Source organism: Geotrypetes seraphini, chromosome 12 (genome assembly GCF_902459505.1).
Source record: "Geotrypetes seraphini chromosome 12, aGeoSer1.1, whole genome shotgun sequence".
In the NCBI taxonomy this organism is placed as follows: domain Eukaryota; kingdom Metazoa; phylum Chordata; class Amphibia; order Gymnophiona; family Dermophiidae; genus Geotrypetes; species Geotrypetes seraphini.
Window position 1 is genome coordinate 15,194,610 of NC_047095.1, and position 18,335 is coordinate 15,212,944.

At 43.5% G+C, this 18,335-nt stretch overlaps 1 protein-coding gene across 5 annotated transcripts in view; it reads right to left on the minus strand.

Moving 5' to 3' along the window:
* Window positions 1-486: 486 nt before the first annotated feature.
* SLC35A3 (solute carrier family 35 member A3) overlaps window positions 487-18,335 on the minus strand; it is a 126,580-nt gene continuing 108,731 nt past the window's right edge. For 4 of the 5 annotated variants that reach the window (XM_033916230.1, XM_033916228.1, XM_033916229.1 and 1 more), the window contains 2 exons: window positions 17,974-18,107; window positions 487-1,228 (listed from right to left, as the gene is read on the minus strand). In XM_033916230.1, the coding sequence (XP_033772121.1) occupies window positions 1,138-1,228; window positions 17,974-18,107 (225 nt within the window). In that variant the 3' untranslated portion in view covers window positions 487-1,137. Of the gene's footprint in view, window positions 1,229-8,662; window positions 8,810-17,973; window positions 18,108-18,335 lie in introns of all 5 variants that reach the window. The other variant, XR_004536608.1, reaches the window with a different exon arrangement.

The window sequence follows — 18,335 nt, forward strand, 5'->3', positions numbered from 1 at the left end:
TGCAGGCAACTCCAGAAACCTATACAATTTTTTTTTATGCTTAGACCCCTGCAACTTTCAACAGTCCAGTCCAGAACTGAGTAAAGCAACATTCCCAGAGAAAAGTCCTACTAAATTCTCGTGCACAAGAAAGGGGATGAAGAGGTCAGAGATTTGATAAACCACCTTTCCATGGTACAACCAAAGCAGTTTACTTATATTGTTTTAGATGCAGGCACTTTCTGTGTTCCTAGTGAGCTCACCTAGGCAATGGAGGATTAAGTGACTTTCCTAGGTTCACAAGAAGCTGTGGGAATCAAACGGGGAACTGGGTTCTCAGACCACTGCATAAATCACACTGTTTTAAGGCCTGTATTAGGTAACACAATGTACATACATTCCTGTTTTCTCCAGCACCAGTACTTCATCTTATAATTTGCTTAGCTGACCTCTTGTTTTATATTTTGCATAATATTTACAAATATAAAAAAATCTTTGTTGTCAGACTAGAATGCATTGGTAAAATTCTTTAATCTTTCTTCTATTATTCCATAATATATATTTGTATCATCCAAAACATAATCACAAATACCCAATATACAAAATTAAGCATAGATATTTTTCAAATTGTTTTTTAAATATTTTTTAAAAATCTAAAATAACCATATGTTCATAGTTTCAATGAGTAATAGCTAATTGCAACTATGACTATTGGAACTATGACTTGTGTTCAGTACAGTTTGATACAAATGCATTAAACCTATGGACAAATGTAAAGTTAAAAATTATTTAATTATGATTAAATATTAATGTCCAGTTTCCAAAAAGAGCTAAAATGTGACCAGAATTGTCTTGTGCTCTTGAAAAGAGTGCATAGGACATCTTTCTGCAGCAGCCAACTTAAGTCAAACTTCAAGTTAAAAAGATGCCTTTTTTTGTTAAGTTCCTGGTGTTACTGCTTCTTTGAGGTTTTTAGTGTGAGGATGTAAGCAGTCATCCATTAAAGCCTCCCTCTCAAGGCAGCAAAAAACCCTTAATTTTCTCTTCTGTCCAAGGCCATTGCCACACCATGTTCTTCTTGAGCCCAGCATACATTCCTTCTTGAGAACTAGCAGTAACAGATGCTTTGAAGGGGCCAGTCTGTTATGAAAGATTTTTCTATGCCTTGATAGGATTTCCTATAGGTTTTGGAACATAACCATATAGAAATGTGGCTGCTATTACCATTAAAGCACCAAAGAAAAAGACACTGCATGAAAAGAAAAAAAAAATTAGTAACATCTTTAAAATTACAGTAGCAACTGTTTCAACAAGAATTGCAAATGACTTTTTTTGGACAAATGAGCTTCTGCCATATAGTGGTAAGGATGTCAAAGACTGTCCCATACTAAAAATCAAAAACAACTTCAAAAAATACTGTGGTAAGAAAACTAACACTGACAAAGGGCTTTAGATTGGCTGATAGGCATGAAAGAAAATACTATCTTAAAAAGCTTATCAACAGATTAGTAGTGTTTAAAAATCACGAGGGCTGATTGAAAAGTAATGAGACTGCCTGTGTTTTTCTTTCCAAGAAGTAGACATGACACTATGCTGGTTCTTGTGAAGCTCAAACATTAACGTTTCTGAATCTATAGTTGGACTGCTGTAGTCTTCATTGTTGGGTCACAGTGAGATGAAGAAATTTGTACATTTCGTCATGGTAGATGAGGAAGACGTGTCTGTAAGAATATGCCAGAGGTGTGTGATTGAATTTTGTGTTAAACTTGAAAAGAGTGGTAATGAAACGTTTGAAATTCCCAACCCTGAAAAAAACCATGTGAAAAGAAGTTCTCTTCAGATGATGAAGTGAAAAACACCACAACCACAGTGCTAAATGTGATATCACAAAACAGTCTACTGTCCGACTTTGAATCATTTTTGAAATGCAGCACAAATGTATTGAATGTGAAGGAAGGCTACTTTGAGAAAGAAAAATGTTCAGATCCTGTGGAGTCACTGGATTAAAAAAAAACACAGTCTCATTACTTTTCAAACAGCCCTTGTATTAACCTAGTGCTATTTGCAGTACTAAGATAAAATGTCAACCACTTGTGGTGTCCAAATCATTCACTTTTGTGGTGTCCAAATCATTCACTCTGGCATTCTATAAAACATAGCTTATTTTTTTACTCAAGTTTCCGAGTTTATTCTATATTTGATATACCGACCATCAGCGAGTATCTGGTTGGTTTACAATACTAAAATTAAGGGGGACATTTCATAAATATTACATAAGTGACTGTTGAGACACAGACAAATTTGGTACGAGAAGTACTGGGGTTGGGGCAATGAGAAATACATTGAAATCAAAATAAATTTTAAAAGGAAGGCAAGAGAGGGAGGAGCAAAACAAAGGAGGGGGTGAAGCTGATGGCTGCAGCCAGTGGGACACATATGATTTGCTATCCAGTTGTCATTGGTTCTAAAAAGAATCACCTTGACCTAGCAAATACATTTCTCTGCATGGTTCCTAGTAAGAAAGGAATTTTATCCAGGAAACTGCTATGATCTTGCAGTCACAGAGCAGACATGAAGGAACCTGCAGAAGGAATTCATCACTAGAACAATATTTCACAACATTTTCAAGTTCCAGGAACACCTTCCTCCATAAAGCAGGCAGTGCAGATACAAGAAGACTCGCGGCACAGTGGATTGCAAACACTGCACTAGAGGACCATTGTAACCAGGGATAGGGATGGTAAGGTATGTCTTTATGGCAGGAAGGTTATATGGGCATACGCTCCAATTAGGGAATGCATATTCCCTTAATACTCAATATTATTCCCTTAATACTTAATATTCATACTTTATGGAGACATTGACATTATGTGAAGGTATTACAGAGAATGACATATTTTTATGGAGATTTACATTCTTGTATGTATGTCCTAATATTCTGACTGTACTTTATAAGCCACTTAAGTGTAAGTGGGTAAGAAATTTATTAAATAAATACTTTAGAAAAATTTTATTTTGGAGTAACCTTAGATCAGCAACTGACATTTGACGCCCGCCCACACTGACGTCTTAATAAAAAGATGCTTCCACCTACTATGGAAACTACGTACAATACAATCATACTTCGACTTCGCATCATTTAGACTGCCGCATATACTCGAATATAAGTCAATCCGAATATAATTCGAGACCCCCCCATTTTCCCCCCAAAAGGTAGGAAAAATGGTTGACTCTAATATAAACCGAGATTAGAAACTTGGGTGATCCTTGTGAGCCAGTCTACAAAGACTAGACATCCTTGCCATAAGTTTTAACACAAATATTTTTATTAGTGTAAAACCACACAACGTTTACACAAATAAAAAGTTTAAACAAATAAAAAGATATTGCCTATTATGAAGTATATGCTACAAAGGATAAACAATAAAATGTGAGTGGTGGATGACAACCATCTAATATAATAAAACGCTAGGCCGCACATGCGCAGTTCCATCACGTGGGTCCGTTTTCCGTGAGATGTACAGCATCTCAGATATACTCTCTCTCCTCCCCCGAGGCTGATGTCGGACGCGGCGGCTGTCTCCCCCGAGGCGGATGATCTTATGGGAATCAATGTTCTTCGCTCTGCCCTGCTCCTTGCCTTACTATATTTTTAAGTTGAAAGACCAGGCAGCGGCTCCTCTCAGGATCCCCACCTGCGTCGGAAGTCCAATGCAGTCGGGGATCTTGAGAGGAGCCGCCGCCGTCGTGTCTTTCAACTTAAAAATATACTAAAGCAAAGAGCAAGGCAGAACGATCTTCAAAATGGCGGCAAATCGATCTCCATTCCTCCGGGGGGGGGGGGGGGTCTGGGAGGAGAGGGATCGCGGCCACACCGAGGAGCCCAGCAACTTTCCGCTGTCCGGGACCCGACTCATTTGCCGCCCCCCCTCTTCCCTTACCGCGGGCCCGACTGGCGATTTAAGCAGCGTGTCAGCACTCTTCACACGCTGCTTCGGGCCCTTCTACTGCACTGATTTACTCTGGCAAGTCCGGAGCAAATCAGGGCAGTAGAAGGGCCCGAAGCAGCGTGTGAAGAGTGCTGACACGCTGCTTGAATCGCCATGTGTAGTCGGGCCCACGGGAAGGGAAGAGGGGGCGGCAAAGGACGCGGGCCCGCGTTTGTAGTCGCGACTGTGGGAAGGGAAAGAGGGTAGAGGAAACAATAATGCTGCTGCACAGGGAACTGGTGTGGGGGGAGGGAATGCAGCTTTGCACAGACAGACAGAGGGAGGAAGGAAGACAGAAAGACACAGGGGCAGGTGCACAGGGAACTGGTGTGGGGGGAGGGAATGCTGCTTTGGACAGACAGACAGAGGGAGGAAGGAAGACAGAAAGACACAGGGGCAGGTGCACAGGGAAATGGTGTGGGGGGAAGAAATGCTGCTTTGGTCAGACAGACGGAGAAAGGGACACAGAAAGACAAGAAGAAAGACACAGGGGCAGGTGCGGGACAGCGGGAGTCGCGTCAGGAGGGGTGCGGGATGCCGCAGAGGGAACCTTTCCAATGGGTGCAACTGGGCGGCTGTAAGGTAAGTGTATCATAGGGATAAGAAGGAGGAGGGGGGGAGAAAAAGGAAGGGACTGCTGGACAGGGGGAGAAGGAAAGAGGTGCTGATGGACAGGGGGGGTGAAGAAAAAAGAACGGAGGCCTAATGTTGTACAGGGGGAGAAGGAAGGTGCTGCTGGACAGGGGGGAGGTAAAACAAAGGGAGAAGGGCTGCTGCTGCATAAGGAGACCTGTGAAGGGGTGGTGGTGGACACAGGGGAGGTAAAAGGATGGGAGAATGGACAGGGGGAGCAGGCAAGGGATGGTGATGGACAGCCAAGGAAAAAGAAAGAAAGAAAGCGGCTAAGGAGAGAGAGAGAGAAAGAAATAAAGAGAGACACACACACATATATTCTAGCACCCGTTAATGTAACGGGCTATAAGACTAGTAAGTGATATAATATGCACAAAGAACAACAAAAGGACATACAAATAAGTGTGGTGCATGTATATGAATTGTGGTGGTAATAGTGTACTCTTCACAAACCAAAAGGTAAAGACAGTGAGTTTGGGCAAGGACAAAGAATTGCAAGTGCAAATGGCGAAAATGAATCCAACATACCCTACTTTGTAAAGGTCTCAAAGCAAACAGCAACAGAAATAAACTAAAAATATCAAAAATATAATGAGGAATGAGAAAAATGTTTGAGCAAATCTAAAAAAAATGTGAAAGCAAATATAAAGAGCTATGGGGCTCATAATCAAAAGAGAAAAACGTCCAAAAACCAGCCTAAGTTGGCACTTGAGCGAACATTGTCAAAATACGTCCAAGTGCCAATAATAAAAACGGGTTTTGGATGTATTTCTAAACAACTTAGGCCTTCATAGTGCCGCTGAACAACCATAGTTAAATGGGGCGTTTCAGGAGGAGTGTCAAGGGCGGGACATGGGAAGGCTTAAACTTAATCGTACTGCGTGTATAACCGAAAGTTATATAGCACAGGATCAACGGAACTTGGACGTTGTGACTTAGACCATTTAAAACATGATCTAAGTCACAAAAACCCACCTAAAGTGACCAGATAAGCACTGCAAACATAATACAGACTCCCCACACTACCCCAGTGATCGCCAACCCCCCCCATAAAAATATTAATCACAATTTGAAAATTGTGCCTCCAGAACATCATCACCTGGTGCCTCGCATAGGAAAGCCTAGTCGTGCTACACAGAGGCATCTTAAGCTGTCTTGGGGGTGGGTTAGAGACCCATGGAGAGGAGGACCCATGTCTATAAGCCCCTGTAATCACTGCATTGAAATTGAAACATGTGCACTCCCATATACACCCCTTATACTGGCAAATAAGTGGCTCCTGCAGCCACAAGGGCTATTGGGGTGGTAGATAAGTGGGTCTAGGGGATTCTGGAGGTGGTTTGGGGGGCTCACCATGACCTATAAGGGAGCTGTAGTGAAGAGAAGACATGGCACCCTTTTTGTGAAATTCACAGCAGTACCTGTAAGGTACAACACTATTTAGGTGCCATGACTGGGTGTTCAGTCCATCACTTTAAAGACCCCCCCTTCCACGTCCAACAGGACTTGTTTTAGGCATTTTTGACTTGGACGAAAAGTTGGACAAAAATGTGGTATAAAGATGGACGATTTAGCAACTTGGATGATCAGATTGGTAGGATGTATACTTAGACGATTTTCAGAACAAAAAAAAATTTGGACTTATTTTTTGAAAATGTGTCCTAAGCTGTTTTTTTACTTAGGACGACTTGCGACTTAAATGAAAACGGATTTAGACGTTCATTTGGATTATGCCCCTCCACGCATAATAAAATAGACTAACAACCATTATTTATTAAAATAATCATAATCATATTAAAAAAGCAACACTCATTATTTATAGAAAGTAAATAACCAGTACGGTAAAATGGAATAAAAAGTAACTACCGTATTTGCCGGCGTATAAGACGACTTTTCAGTACCTTAAAATCCTCCCCAAAGTCGGGGGTCGTCTTATACGCCGGGTACTGTTTACATGCAGTGGCGTACCAAGGGGGGGGCGGAGGGGGCGGTGCGCCCCAGGTGCCAGCCCTAAGGGGGTGCTCCCGGCCTTGCCGTTCAATCCCCCCCCCCACCCCCGAAGGACAGCTCGCCCCACTGACCTTCCTGCACCACCTGTGAAGCAGTCCGCAGCAGGATCGCGAAGTCAGCGTCAGCGATCCCGCCCCTCCTCTGACGTCAGAGGAGGGGCGGGACCGTGGCGCAGGAAGCAGCGCAGGGATCGCTGACGCTGACTTCGCGATCCTGCTGCGGCTGCTTCATAGGTGGTGCGGGGAGGCCAGGGGGGCGAGCGGTCCTTCGGGGTGGGTCGGGGCATCAGGCCTTCAGGGTGGGGCGGGCGGGCAGGCAGGCAGGCTTTCAAGGGGGAGGGGGTGACAGGCAGGCAGGCCTTCAAGGGGGGACAGGCCTTCGGGGGGGTGTAGGCCTTTGGGGGGGGTGCAGACCTTCAAGGGGGTGCAGGCCTTCAAGGGGGGGGACAGGCCTTCAAGGGGGAAAGGCAGGCAGGCCTTCAAGGGGGAGACAGGCCTATAAGGGAGGGACAGGCCTACAAGGGGGTGGGACAGGCCTTCAAGGGGGGGGACAGGCCTTCGGGGGGGGGTGCAGACTTTCAAGGGAGGGCAGGCCTTCAAGGGGAGGTGCAGGCCTTCAAGGGGGGGTGCAGGCCTTCAAGGGGGAGACAGGCCTTCAAGGGGGGGAAAGGCAGGCAGGCAGGACTTCAAGGGGGGACAGGCCTACAAGGGGGGGGACAGGACTTCGGGGGGGTGCAGGCCTTCGGGGGGTGCAGACCTTCAAGGGGGGGACAGGCAGGCAGAAGGTTGTGCAGAAGGTGTGCGGAAGAAGGGGTAGTCTTATACGGCGAGTATATAACAAACTCTATATTTTAACTGTAAAAGTTGGGGGGTCGTCTTATACGCCCAGTCGTCTTATACGCCGGCAAATACGGTAATAACCAGACCGGATAAACTTGACTTAAAAAACATGTATGTATTGAATAAGGACCATGCACGGAGCCACTGACCGCTGTGCTTGCCACCCAGAGCCGTTGGCATCCATGCACAGACCATTGGCGATTCGCTCTGTGCTGGGCTAGTGAGAGCCTTGAGCATCTCTGCATGTTCAGGGTCTGCCTGCTCCTGCCCCCTATGAGATTCTCGGAGAGGGCGGGAGCTGCTGGGCCTTGGGCATACACAGATGCTCAGGGCCCCACACTGGCTCAGCATGGAGTGGATCACCGGTGGTCTGTGTGTGGATGTCAATGGCTCCGGGAGGGCGAGCGCGGTGGTTGGTGGCTCCATGCACGGAGGTCAGCGATTCCGGTGGGTGGGGTGGAGTGGGGGGAAGAACATGGAGGTCAGCAGTTCTAGAGGGCGGAATGGGTTAGCGGCTCTGGGGATGGCAGGTCCCGTGCATGATGGAAGGTCAGCGATTGGATCTGTGGCGGCACTAGGAGTGTATGGAGGTCAGTGGTTCTTGAGGGTGGGCCTGTGCATGGAGGTCGAAAGCTTTGGGCAGTTTCCGGGTCAGCATATCGGCAGTAGTAGCACCAGTAGGTGTACTTATTTCTAATCTTAATGTATATTTTCTGTAAACCGCTTAGAACCTAACGGATGTAGCGGTATATAAGAAATAAATTACATTACATTACATTACCATGTTAAGGATAGCAGCACAGGGGTGGGGGTTGGCCTGCATGCAGGAGAGTGATGCAGGAGCTCAGCGGTGAACAGGAGGAAGACAGCTGTGCTGGTGGTGGCTCGAATATAAACCGAGACCCCCATTTTTGGGCCATTTTTTTGGCCCCAAAATCTCAGTTTACATTCGAGTATATACGGTATTAGTACAATCACTAATTCTAAGCTCGCTGGACTACTGCAACATCATCTACCTAGGATCCTATTAAAAAAACTACCAAAAGATTAAGAACAACCCAAAACACAGCCATGCGACTGATTTTTGAGCTGAAAAAAATAAGACCACATCACCCCATATTTCAAAAAACTGCACTGGCTACCAGTCGAGGCCAGAATACTTTTCAAATTCGGTTGCCTGTGCTTCAAAACACTATTCAGCATGGCACCCACCTGCCTTCTGAATCACTTTGTTCTCCAAGATAAACTCTGCTTCTCACGCAGAACATTACTGTTCTCCTTTCTGACTTCCAAAGGATGCAAATTCAAATATTCCTCGACAAGACACTTTCCTTCCAAGCAGAAATCTGGAACAATACTCTAAGAGGGGCATAATCAAAAGAAATATCTAAGTTCGTTTTTGGCCTAAGTTGCTAGTCGCCCAAAGTTGGCTAAAATGTCCATTCCCGAAAAATATGTCCAAAATATATATATATATTTTTTTCAAGAATCGTCTAACTGTACGTCCAGCCGTTTGATTACCCAGACTGCTAATTCATCTATCTTTATACCCCATTCTCATCCAAAAATTTGTCCAAGTCCAAAACGCCCAGAACAAGACCTTTTGGACGTGGGCAGGGTAAGCAAAGTGATGGACTGGACACCCAAACAATGTACCAGAGAAATGGGATACCCTACAGGACACTGCTGTGAACTTCACAAAAAGGGTGCCACATACACATCTCACCACAACAACCTTATAGGTCATGGTGAGCCCCCCAAAACACCCTCAGAACCTGACCCACAGGTCTACCATCCCAATAGCCCTTATGGCTGCAGGTGCCATTTATATAGCAGTACAAAAGGGTTAGGGGGTGCACGTTTCACCATTAATGGAGTGATTAGGGTGGCTTATGGGCCTGGGTCATCTTCTCCATGGTTCACTAACCCACCCCCAAGACCACTTAAGACACCTTTGTGCAGCTCTACTATGCTTTCCTATGCCAGGCTGCCAGGTGCTGATGTTTTGGAGGCAGATATGTAAAGTTATTATTACAATTTTTATGGGGCGGGGGTGGGGGTCACTGATCACTGGGACAGTGTGTGGGGGTCTATACTTTGTGTCTGCAGTGGTTATCTGGTCACTTTGGATACCTTCTGTGGACTTAGACCTGGTTTTAGATGGCCTAAGTCACAACGTCCAAGTTCCATCTAGGCAGTGTTGTAAAACTTTTGGTTATACATGCAGTACGACTAAGTCTAGGCCTTTTCTGAAATTTGTTCTGGGTATTGGCTGTCATGGGGACAAGTGGATAAGCATAGATGGAGCAAGTCCAATCTATGGCTAGAGAATCCTGTGCTAGACAAAGATGGATGTAGAGAACAGTAAAAAAAAAAAAAAAAGAAGAAGGTAGCTTTGCAGTCTTTCTTTTGGCAAACAAGTCTATTTGAGGCTTGCCCCAGCTGCAAATATGATTTGTATTTTTTTAAAGAGTCTGAGGATCCAAGGATCAATCACAAGGGTGAACTATGCTGCTGGGGCTGACCACCTGGGGTGCAGGTGGCATAAATGGCTATGTGACTAAGGATCACAAAGTCCCATATTTGTGCTGCTTCTCATGACAGCACAAAGGTCACAGGACCTCCTTGCCTGTTTACATAAAAATGCCACCCAATTGTTTATATCTATGTTGACTGACTTCAGAGGTGAGTAAATACTCAAATGATATTAAACTTCTCTCTAAATGACTGATATGGAGAAATCTCCTGGCTTTTGACCAGTCTCCCTATATCAGGGCTGTGCATGTGCTTTCCATCTTGTGTTGAAAATATCTGTTAAGTGTGCAATAATATTCCTAAATTGTGAAGAGAAGTCCCTTTAAGAAATTGGATTTTATGATCCACTATCGCAACATTACTTGAAGTAAAGTAGTTGGGTGTATTTTGGAAGATAAGTTTAACCACTGAGGCCTTCTTGTTTTATGGTTTAGTAACTTGATTAACTGTCTCTTGATTAACCCCTCTCCCCGACCAGCGGCGGACCCAGCACACAAACACAGCGCCAACGGCGCAAGACCACTTTCGGGCCCCCCTCCAGCACCAGCAGGAGTTCCAGCGGAGAGGTCGCGTGGGAGTCCTGCTCCGCCCCTCTCCCCGACCAGCGGCGGACCCAGCACACAAACACAGCGCCAACGGCGCAAGACCACTTTCGGGCCCCCCTCCAGCACCAGCAGGAGTTCCAGCGGAGAGGTCGCGTGGGAGCCCTGCTCCGCCCCTCTCCCCGACCAGCGGCGGATCCAGCACACAAATACAGCGCCAACGGCGCAAGACCACTTTCGGGCCCCCCTCCAGCACCAGTAGGAGTTCCAGCGGAGAGGTCGCGTGGGAGCCCTGCTCCGCCCCTCTCCCCGACCAGCGGCGGACCCAGCACACAAACACAGCGCCAACGGCGCAAGCCGTTCAGCGCACCGACAAAGGTGCATGCGCCTTAGAACGCGCCTTTGAGAAGCGCCTGCAGGAAGCCACAGAACAACCAAAAACGCTCACAGCTCAGGCACCAAAGACCCTGACCGAACTTCACCAACAACAAAGTCAACAAAGTGGTGAGTAAAGTAATTCTGAACCCCCCTACCTTGAACTGGAAGCAGCCAGAACTCTAAGCTCAACCCATACATCCACTCTAACAATCAACTCAAATAGCTTACTAAACCGCAGACTTCACAAATAATTTAAAAAAAAAAAAAAAATGGCACTGCGTACACCCAACCTCATCCTTATCCTCATACTAATTGCCACATTTATAGCAAAATGGAAAACTACCGGCTATCAATCACACACCATCCCTATCCTAACAACAACGCACAGACCTGTTCAACACACCAGAAAACTGCATACCACTAGAACGCTAATTCCATGTCCACTATCCAGCCAAGCCAGCATTCCCACTATCTGGGGAAAAAGACCCCCACCAAAGCCTAACTCAAGCACACAAAAACACCAAACTTCACCAAGAACTATCATCAACACAACCTCTACCCCCACCACAAAATTCACTGCAATAGCTTGCGCATATATGAACATCAGATCCATCAGCCCAAAGGCAGAATTAATCAAAGACTGGCTGATCAAAGATAATCTAGGCTGCCTCTTCCTAACCGAAACATGGCTCACCTCTGATTCAGATCCAAGCATCACAGAATTCTGCCCCAAAGGATATAAACTAGAGTTAGTATGTTGAGAAAACAGAAGAGGAGGAGGTCTAGCAATCATAACAAAAAACAATCTCAACATAGACGTCCTAACCAAGCACTCCACCCCTTATCTAGATCTGCTAGCCTGCCAAATATCTGACAAATCACTCAATGGAAACCTGAACTGTCTTCTTTGCTACATTACACCAGGAAAATGGAACACCTCAAAACAAGAACTTGAAGAATTCATCTTCCAGAACTCTCTCTCCTCCACACATAACTTGATCCTTGGAGACTTAAATCTCCACTTAGAAGATCAATCATCCAAACAAGCAGCGGACATACTCTCATACCTCAACTCCCTATCCTACCAAATTCTCAACCCAGAACCCACACACAAAAAAGGTCATCAACTTGATATAGCAGCCTATTCATTTCCAAATCAAAACACACAAAACATTCACATCTCAAACGGGTCCTGGCACCCTACCCTCTGGTCAGACCATTTCAAATATTCATTCACTATCAATTGGGCTCAAAATAACAACAAACCCATCCCAAAGAAATCACACATCAAGATCAGACCGAAAATCGAACCTATCACATTCTGGAACACAGTCGACCCCGAAATCGACCCCAACAACCCCAAAGAATTCATAAACAGTTGGCGGACCCTCAGTGAATCTACACTAAACGAACTAGCTCCAATAAAAAACAAAAACAAAATAGACAGACCATCTAACAAATGGTTTGACGACGAACTTTTACACCTAAAAAGGAAATGCAGACAATTAGAAAGGACATGGAAAAAACAGAAACATAATCACACCAAAGATGAATGGAAAATCCAAATCAAACAATACAACACCAAACTGAAGGAAAAACGAAAAAACTACTACTCCAAACTCATCGGTACCGAAAAACCAGACACAAGAAAACTTTTTGACATCGTAAGAAACCTCACTGATACCAAACCATTTCTCGCCACCCAAGGAAACCAAACTCCCACAGCCACTCAATTAGCGGATTATTTCAAACACAAAATCATCACAACCAGATCCACATTCAACAATTCAAGAACCAACATAGAAGAAATACGAATCAATCCCACTAAAGATGAAGCAATCCCAGCAGACAGGATCTGGACAAACTTCCCAAAGATACAATGGTCAGACTTGGACAGGCTTTACAAAAAATACAGCAAATCCTCATGTAACTTGAACAATTGTCCCTCATACTTACTAGCTACAGCTTCCACCAAATTTAAAGCTAGCCTCACACTATTGTTTCAAACTACACTAAGTGAAGGTCATTTCCCACCGGAATTAGGAGAAATCATAATTACACCTATCCTGAAAGATCCCAAAGGTCCTATAGACAATCCTGCAAACTATAGACCAATCGCTTCAATCCCACTATACATCAAACTAACAGAAGATCTTGTTGCACAACACCTCTCCAACTACCTTGAAGACCATCACATACTACATCCATCACAATCTGGATTCAGATCTAACCATAGCACAGAAACTCTACTGGTATCACTATTAGACACTGTCAGACAACACCTCAGCAAAGGAAACAAGCTGCTTCTCATTCAACTCGATCTTTCTGCGGCATTTGACCTAGTTGACCATCACACACTACTCCAGATATTAGACGCAATAGGAATCTCAGGTAATGTTCACAACTGGTTCCAAAGCTTCCTAAAAACTCGAACATACAGAGTCAAGTCAAAAGAGCACATATCCGATCCATGGTCAAACCCATGTGGAGTATCACAAGGATCACCATTATCACCCATATTATCCAACCTCTTCATAGCATCCCTCGGCATAACCCTAGACGCCCTAAACACAGTATCATTCAGCTACGCGGATGATATAACTATCCTCCTCCCCATTAACATTCAAGACCCCTTATCCACAAACCACTTGAAAATAATAATGGAAACGGTAGAAAAATGGATGTCAAGTCATAAACTAAAACTGAACTCGGAAAAAACTAAATTCCTACTACTAGAGAAGGAGAAAAAACCATCTTTCACAGAACTAGAATTAAATACAATCAAGTACCCAATGCAAAGCACACTCAAGATCCTGGGAATACAACTAGACAGAAACTGCACAATGCAGACTCAAATCCACAAAATCATCCAAAGAGCATTCTTCACAATGTGTAACCTAAGAAAAATAAGAAAATTCTTCAACAAAGATCAATACAAGTTATTAGTACAATCCCTAGTACTAAGTATTGTAGATTACTGCAACAGCCTCTACCTAGCATGCCCAAACTACATGATAAAACAACTACAGTCTGTTCAGAACACGGCCCTCAGACTCATCTACTCCCTTGGCAAATATGACCACATCACCAATGCATACCTAGACTCACACTGGTTACCAATAAAAGCAAGATCCCAGTTCAAATTCTACTGTCTACTATACAAAGTAACACACGGAACAGCACCCAGCTACCTAAACAACAGACTACACCGTAACCTCTCACACAGATTAAAGAGAACTCAGAGCCTATTCATTTACCCCCCTCTCAATGGAACAAAACGAAAGAAAATATACGACAGCCTTTTAGCGACACAGGCAGCAAAGATTGATGCCACCATCTCCAATCTACTGATCAATTCAACAGACATTAAAGTATTCCGAAAAGAAATCAAAACTCATCTCTTCAAAAAACACTTCCCATCATCATAACCTCACAACAGCACTAGAAAATACTCTCATGACCACCACCATAGCAATACTTCAGAATCCTGACTTTACTATTTCTATTCATCACAACAACCTATCACTATCTACTATTTGCTTTCAATTTCTTCTGGAAATGCCCAGACTAACAATTGTAACTTGACACTTTCCTGATTCTATGTACTGCAACGCTACTGGAAATGTCCAGTCTTCTAATTTGTAATCCGCTTAGAACCGCAAGGCACAAGCGGAATAGAAATCACTAATGTAATGTCTTTCATTGGTGACAACATAACATAACAAATCGTTTATATACCGCATCTTCCTCGCAGTTCTGTGCGGTTCACAATTCCAAGATACTGCACAAGGCAAACAATGCTAAAAAGTATACTGGACAGGACAAATGCACAAGATAATAATAATAACTTTATTTTTCTATACCGCCATAGTCAGTCGACTTCTAGGCGGTTCACATCGAAAGAAGGCTGGACATTCAGTGAATTACAAATGCATGAGGGGAATGTTACAGAAGAAAAGGGTTGTAGGGGAGGGAAATGTAAGAGGGGTTGAAAGGGGGAGGGAAAGTGAGAGGGGAAGGAATTGCCTGAAGATTGCTTCGGGTTTGTAAGGGGGGAAAAAGCATAGTGAGTGCGGATTGGTCTGTTTAGGTGATGAATTTGTCAGAGTGGTTTTGATAGATTTTCAGAATTCTTTGTAGGTCTGTCTGGTTTTATTTATGCAGTTTCCCAGCCAGGATTGTTGTCTGTTAGCTTGGAACATGAAGGTTCTGTCAAGGTAGGATTTGTATTTGCAGCCAGTAATTTTAGGATAGGCGAAGATGTTTTTGCTTCTGGTTGTTCGTGTGGGGTTGTGTAGTGCAAAGTGTGCTTGCAGGTAGGAAGGTGCTAGGCCCCAGATTTGCTTGAAGCAGATGCATGCAAATTTGAACTGTATTCGCGCTTCCATTGGTAGCCAGTGCAGTTTTTTGTAATATGGGCTAATGTGGTCTTGTTTTCGCAGTCCGAAGATTAAGCGAACTGCAGTGTTTTGTACTAATCTCAGGTTTTTATTGTTTTTTGTGGGATACCCAGGTAGATGATGTTGCAGTAGTCCATGGTGGATAAGATCAGCAATTGCACCAGTAACCTGAAGGATGTAGTGTCAAAGTATTTTTTAATAGTCCTTAGCTTCCATAGAGTATAAAAGCATTTCTTCACTGTTAAGTTCATGTGGTCAGCTATGGTCAAGTGTGTGTCGAATGTGACACCCAGAATTTTTATGGTTTTGGAAATCGGATATTCGTGGCTGTTTATTTTTAATGATGTTCTCGTTATTTTGTCATTGGGGCTTGCTAAGACGACTTTTGCTTTCTCTGCATTTAGTTTCAGTTGGTCCATTTTTCGATTTCTCTCATTGCATATGAAAGTATGTCTATAATTTCAGTTGAGATGTCATTTAAGGGATTAGGATGGATATGTCATCTGCGTATATGTAGTGTTTTAAGTTTAGTTTTTGTAGTCGGTGGCCTAAGGATGCTATGTAAATGTTGAATAATGTAGGCGATAGAGGGGAGGCTTGGGGTACCCCTGACGGGTTATTCCATGGGTTGGAGTGATTTCCATTGCTGGCTACTCGGTAGGATCTGTTTGTTAGGAATTCTTGGAACCATTTCTTTACCTTTCCCGAGATTCCCATTGCATCAAGGCACAGTAGCATGATTTTGTGGTCTACTAGGTCAAACGCACTGCTGAGGTCTAATTGCAGGATCAGTGTGCTTTTGCTGAAGAGATCATAGAGGTGGTTTAGTATGGAGGCTATGACCGTTTCTGTGCTATATCCTTTCCTGAAACCTGATTGATGTTCGCTGAGAGTGTTGAATTTATCTAGGTAGTTTACCAGTTAGAGGTTGACCAATCCTTCCTGTAGTTTTGTGAAAAGGGGATTGCTTGCTATGGGTCTGAAGAGATTTTCTGATCTTTGGGATTGGTGTAATCAGTATGTGACCCATGTCTTTGTTTAGAGTTCCATTAGTGAGGGCCATTGTTAGTCAGGTGAATAGTTCCATTTTGAATTCTGGTGGGACAGTTGTCATGATTTTAGGGGGACATTCGTCTAGTAGGCAGTTTGATTTGCTGTATTTGTTGAATAAATTTAGGAATTGATGCCAATTTGGGAATTCGAAGTGGTCCCAGGTCATGTCATGACAATGACAGGAGACACAGCACTGACAACCTTCCCCCCTTCAAAAACAAACAAACAAAAAAAACAAGCAAAAACCCCCAACAACATTGAATGTACAGTATGGTTTTGCCATATAAAAAAAGGGAGATCCAATGGTTCCAAATACGGTTTTGGCAAATGGACCCTTGCATTAGTACCCCTAGAATAATATTAGGGGGGGTTCACTCTGCACATTTTGAACCCAGCAGCCTAGGAGTGCTCATGGCTCCCTTCTCCCACCCCTGCCTCCTTAAGAAGGATCAAGGTGAAAGAAAAATAATGTAGCTTGTGAGGTTGATCACAAGCTGCATTATTCCTTTACTGCAGGAATAAATAGCCGGTGGTATAGATTAATAGAGATTAGTATTAAGTAACTTTCATAGGGCTGCAACTCAACCCTTAGTTTATCTTTTGATAAGCAAGTCTCTTGTTTGCTGCAGCTGTTTCAATCTAGGAACATGTAGGGAGTTAATTATTAAGCTTAATAATTAACTCCCTACATGTTCCTACAGCAGTGTCTCTCAAACTTTTTAAGCTCTGGCATACTAAACAAAACAAATGAATTCTAGACATGACTAAACTCAGTGTTGACCAACCTCATCTTTCATAAGATACTTGCCTGATTGTGTTAAGTGACAGACCACTTCGATTTTTTTCTATGATCAAGATGCTGGATCCAATATGTTAAATCAAGGCCAGAGGCAGGATCATTTGAGATAGTTTAGCAACAACAGGCACTGTCAAACATTACTATGACAATATTCTACAAAGAGATATTTTGGAAAAGTTGACTGTTTTCCAAACACTGAATAATATAGTAGGTGTTTGTTTTTATTGTTAATGACACTGTTTGAGGTTTGGAACACACATGTAAGCAACACTGCCTAAATTATAACCATATTCTGATTATTCCCTAGACCAGTCAGTGCTTCTCAACTCAGTTCACAGGGCACACCCAACCAGCTGGGTTTTCAGGATATCCACAATGAATATGCATGAGATAGATCTGCATACCAAGCAGGCAGTGCATGCAATTCACTGTTGATATTCTAAAAGTCCAACTGGCTGGGTGTGTCCTGAGGACTAGGTTGAGAAGCAATGCATTAGATCAGTGGTTCCCAACCCTGTCCTGGGGGACCCCCAGCCAGTCAGGTTTTCAAGATATCCCTAATGAATATGCATGAGCGAGATTTGCATACCTGTCACTTCCATTATATGCAAATCTCGCTCATGCATATTCATTAGGGATATCTTGAAAACCCAACTGGCCAAGGGTCCCCCAAGACAGAGTTGGGAACCCCTGCACTAGATAAAATAGGATGGGCACGGGTTTTTGCATTTTTGTTCTTAGCTACTGAACTTGCAGTGGAGGCTGTACTAATTCAGAGAAATAAGAGAAATATATAATGAGATGACAGTACTGTACCTGGTAGGGATAAAATCCTGAAGCCAGAAATAAGAGATTACTGTTGACAAAATAATGGACAGGGAAGTTGCAAACCCTTTTAAAATGTTGTCTGCATATTTGATGACAGCAGCAATTACGAGTCCACCAAGTGCCTAGGGAAAAGTGAAAGCAAAACACCACAGCTACTTCTTTGGCCCAGGTTACTGGTACATTTTCCTTAAGTATTCCTTTTGCACTTACATACTAAATAAAACAATCATTCTAGATCAGTGGTCTCAAACTCAAACCCTTTACAGGGCCACATTTTGGATTTGTAGGTATTCGGAGGGCCTCAGAAAAAATAGTTAATATCTTATTAAAGAAATGACAATTTTGCATGA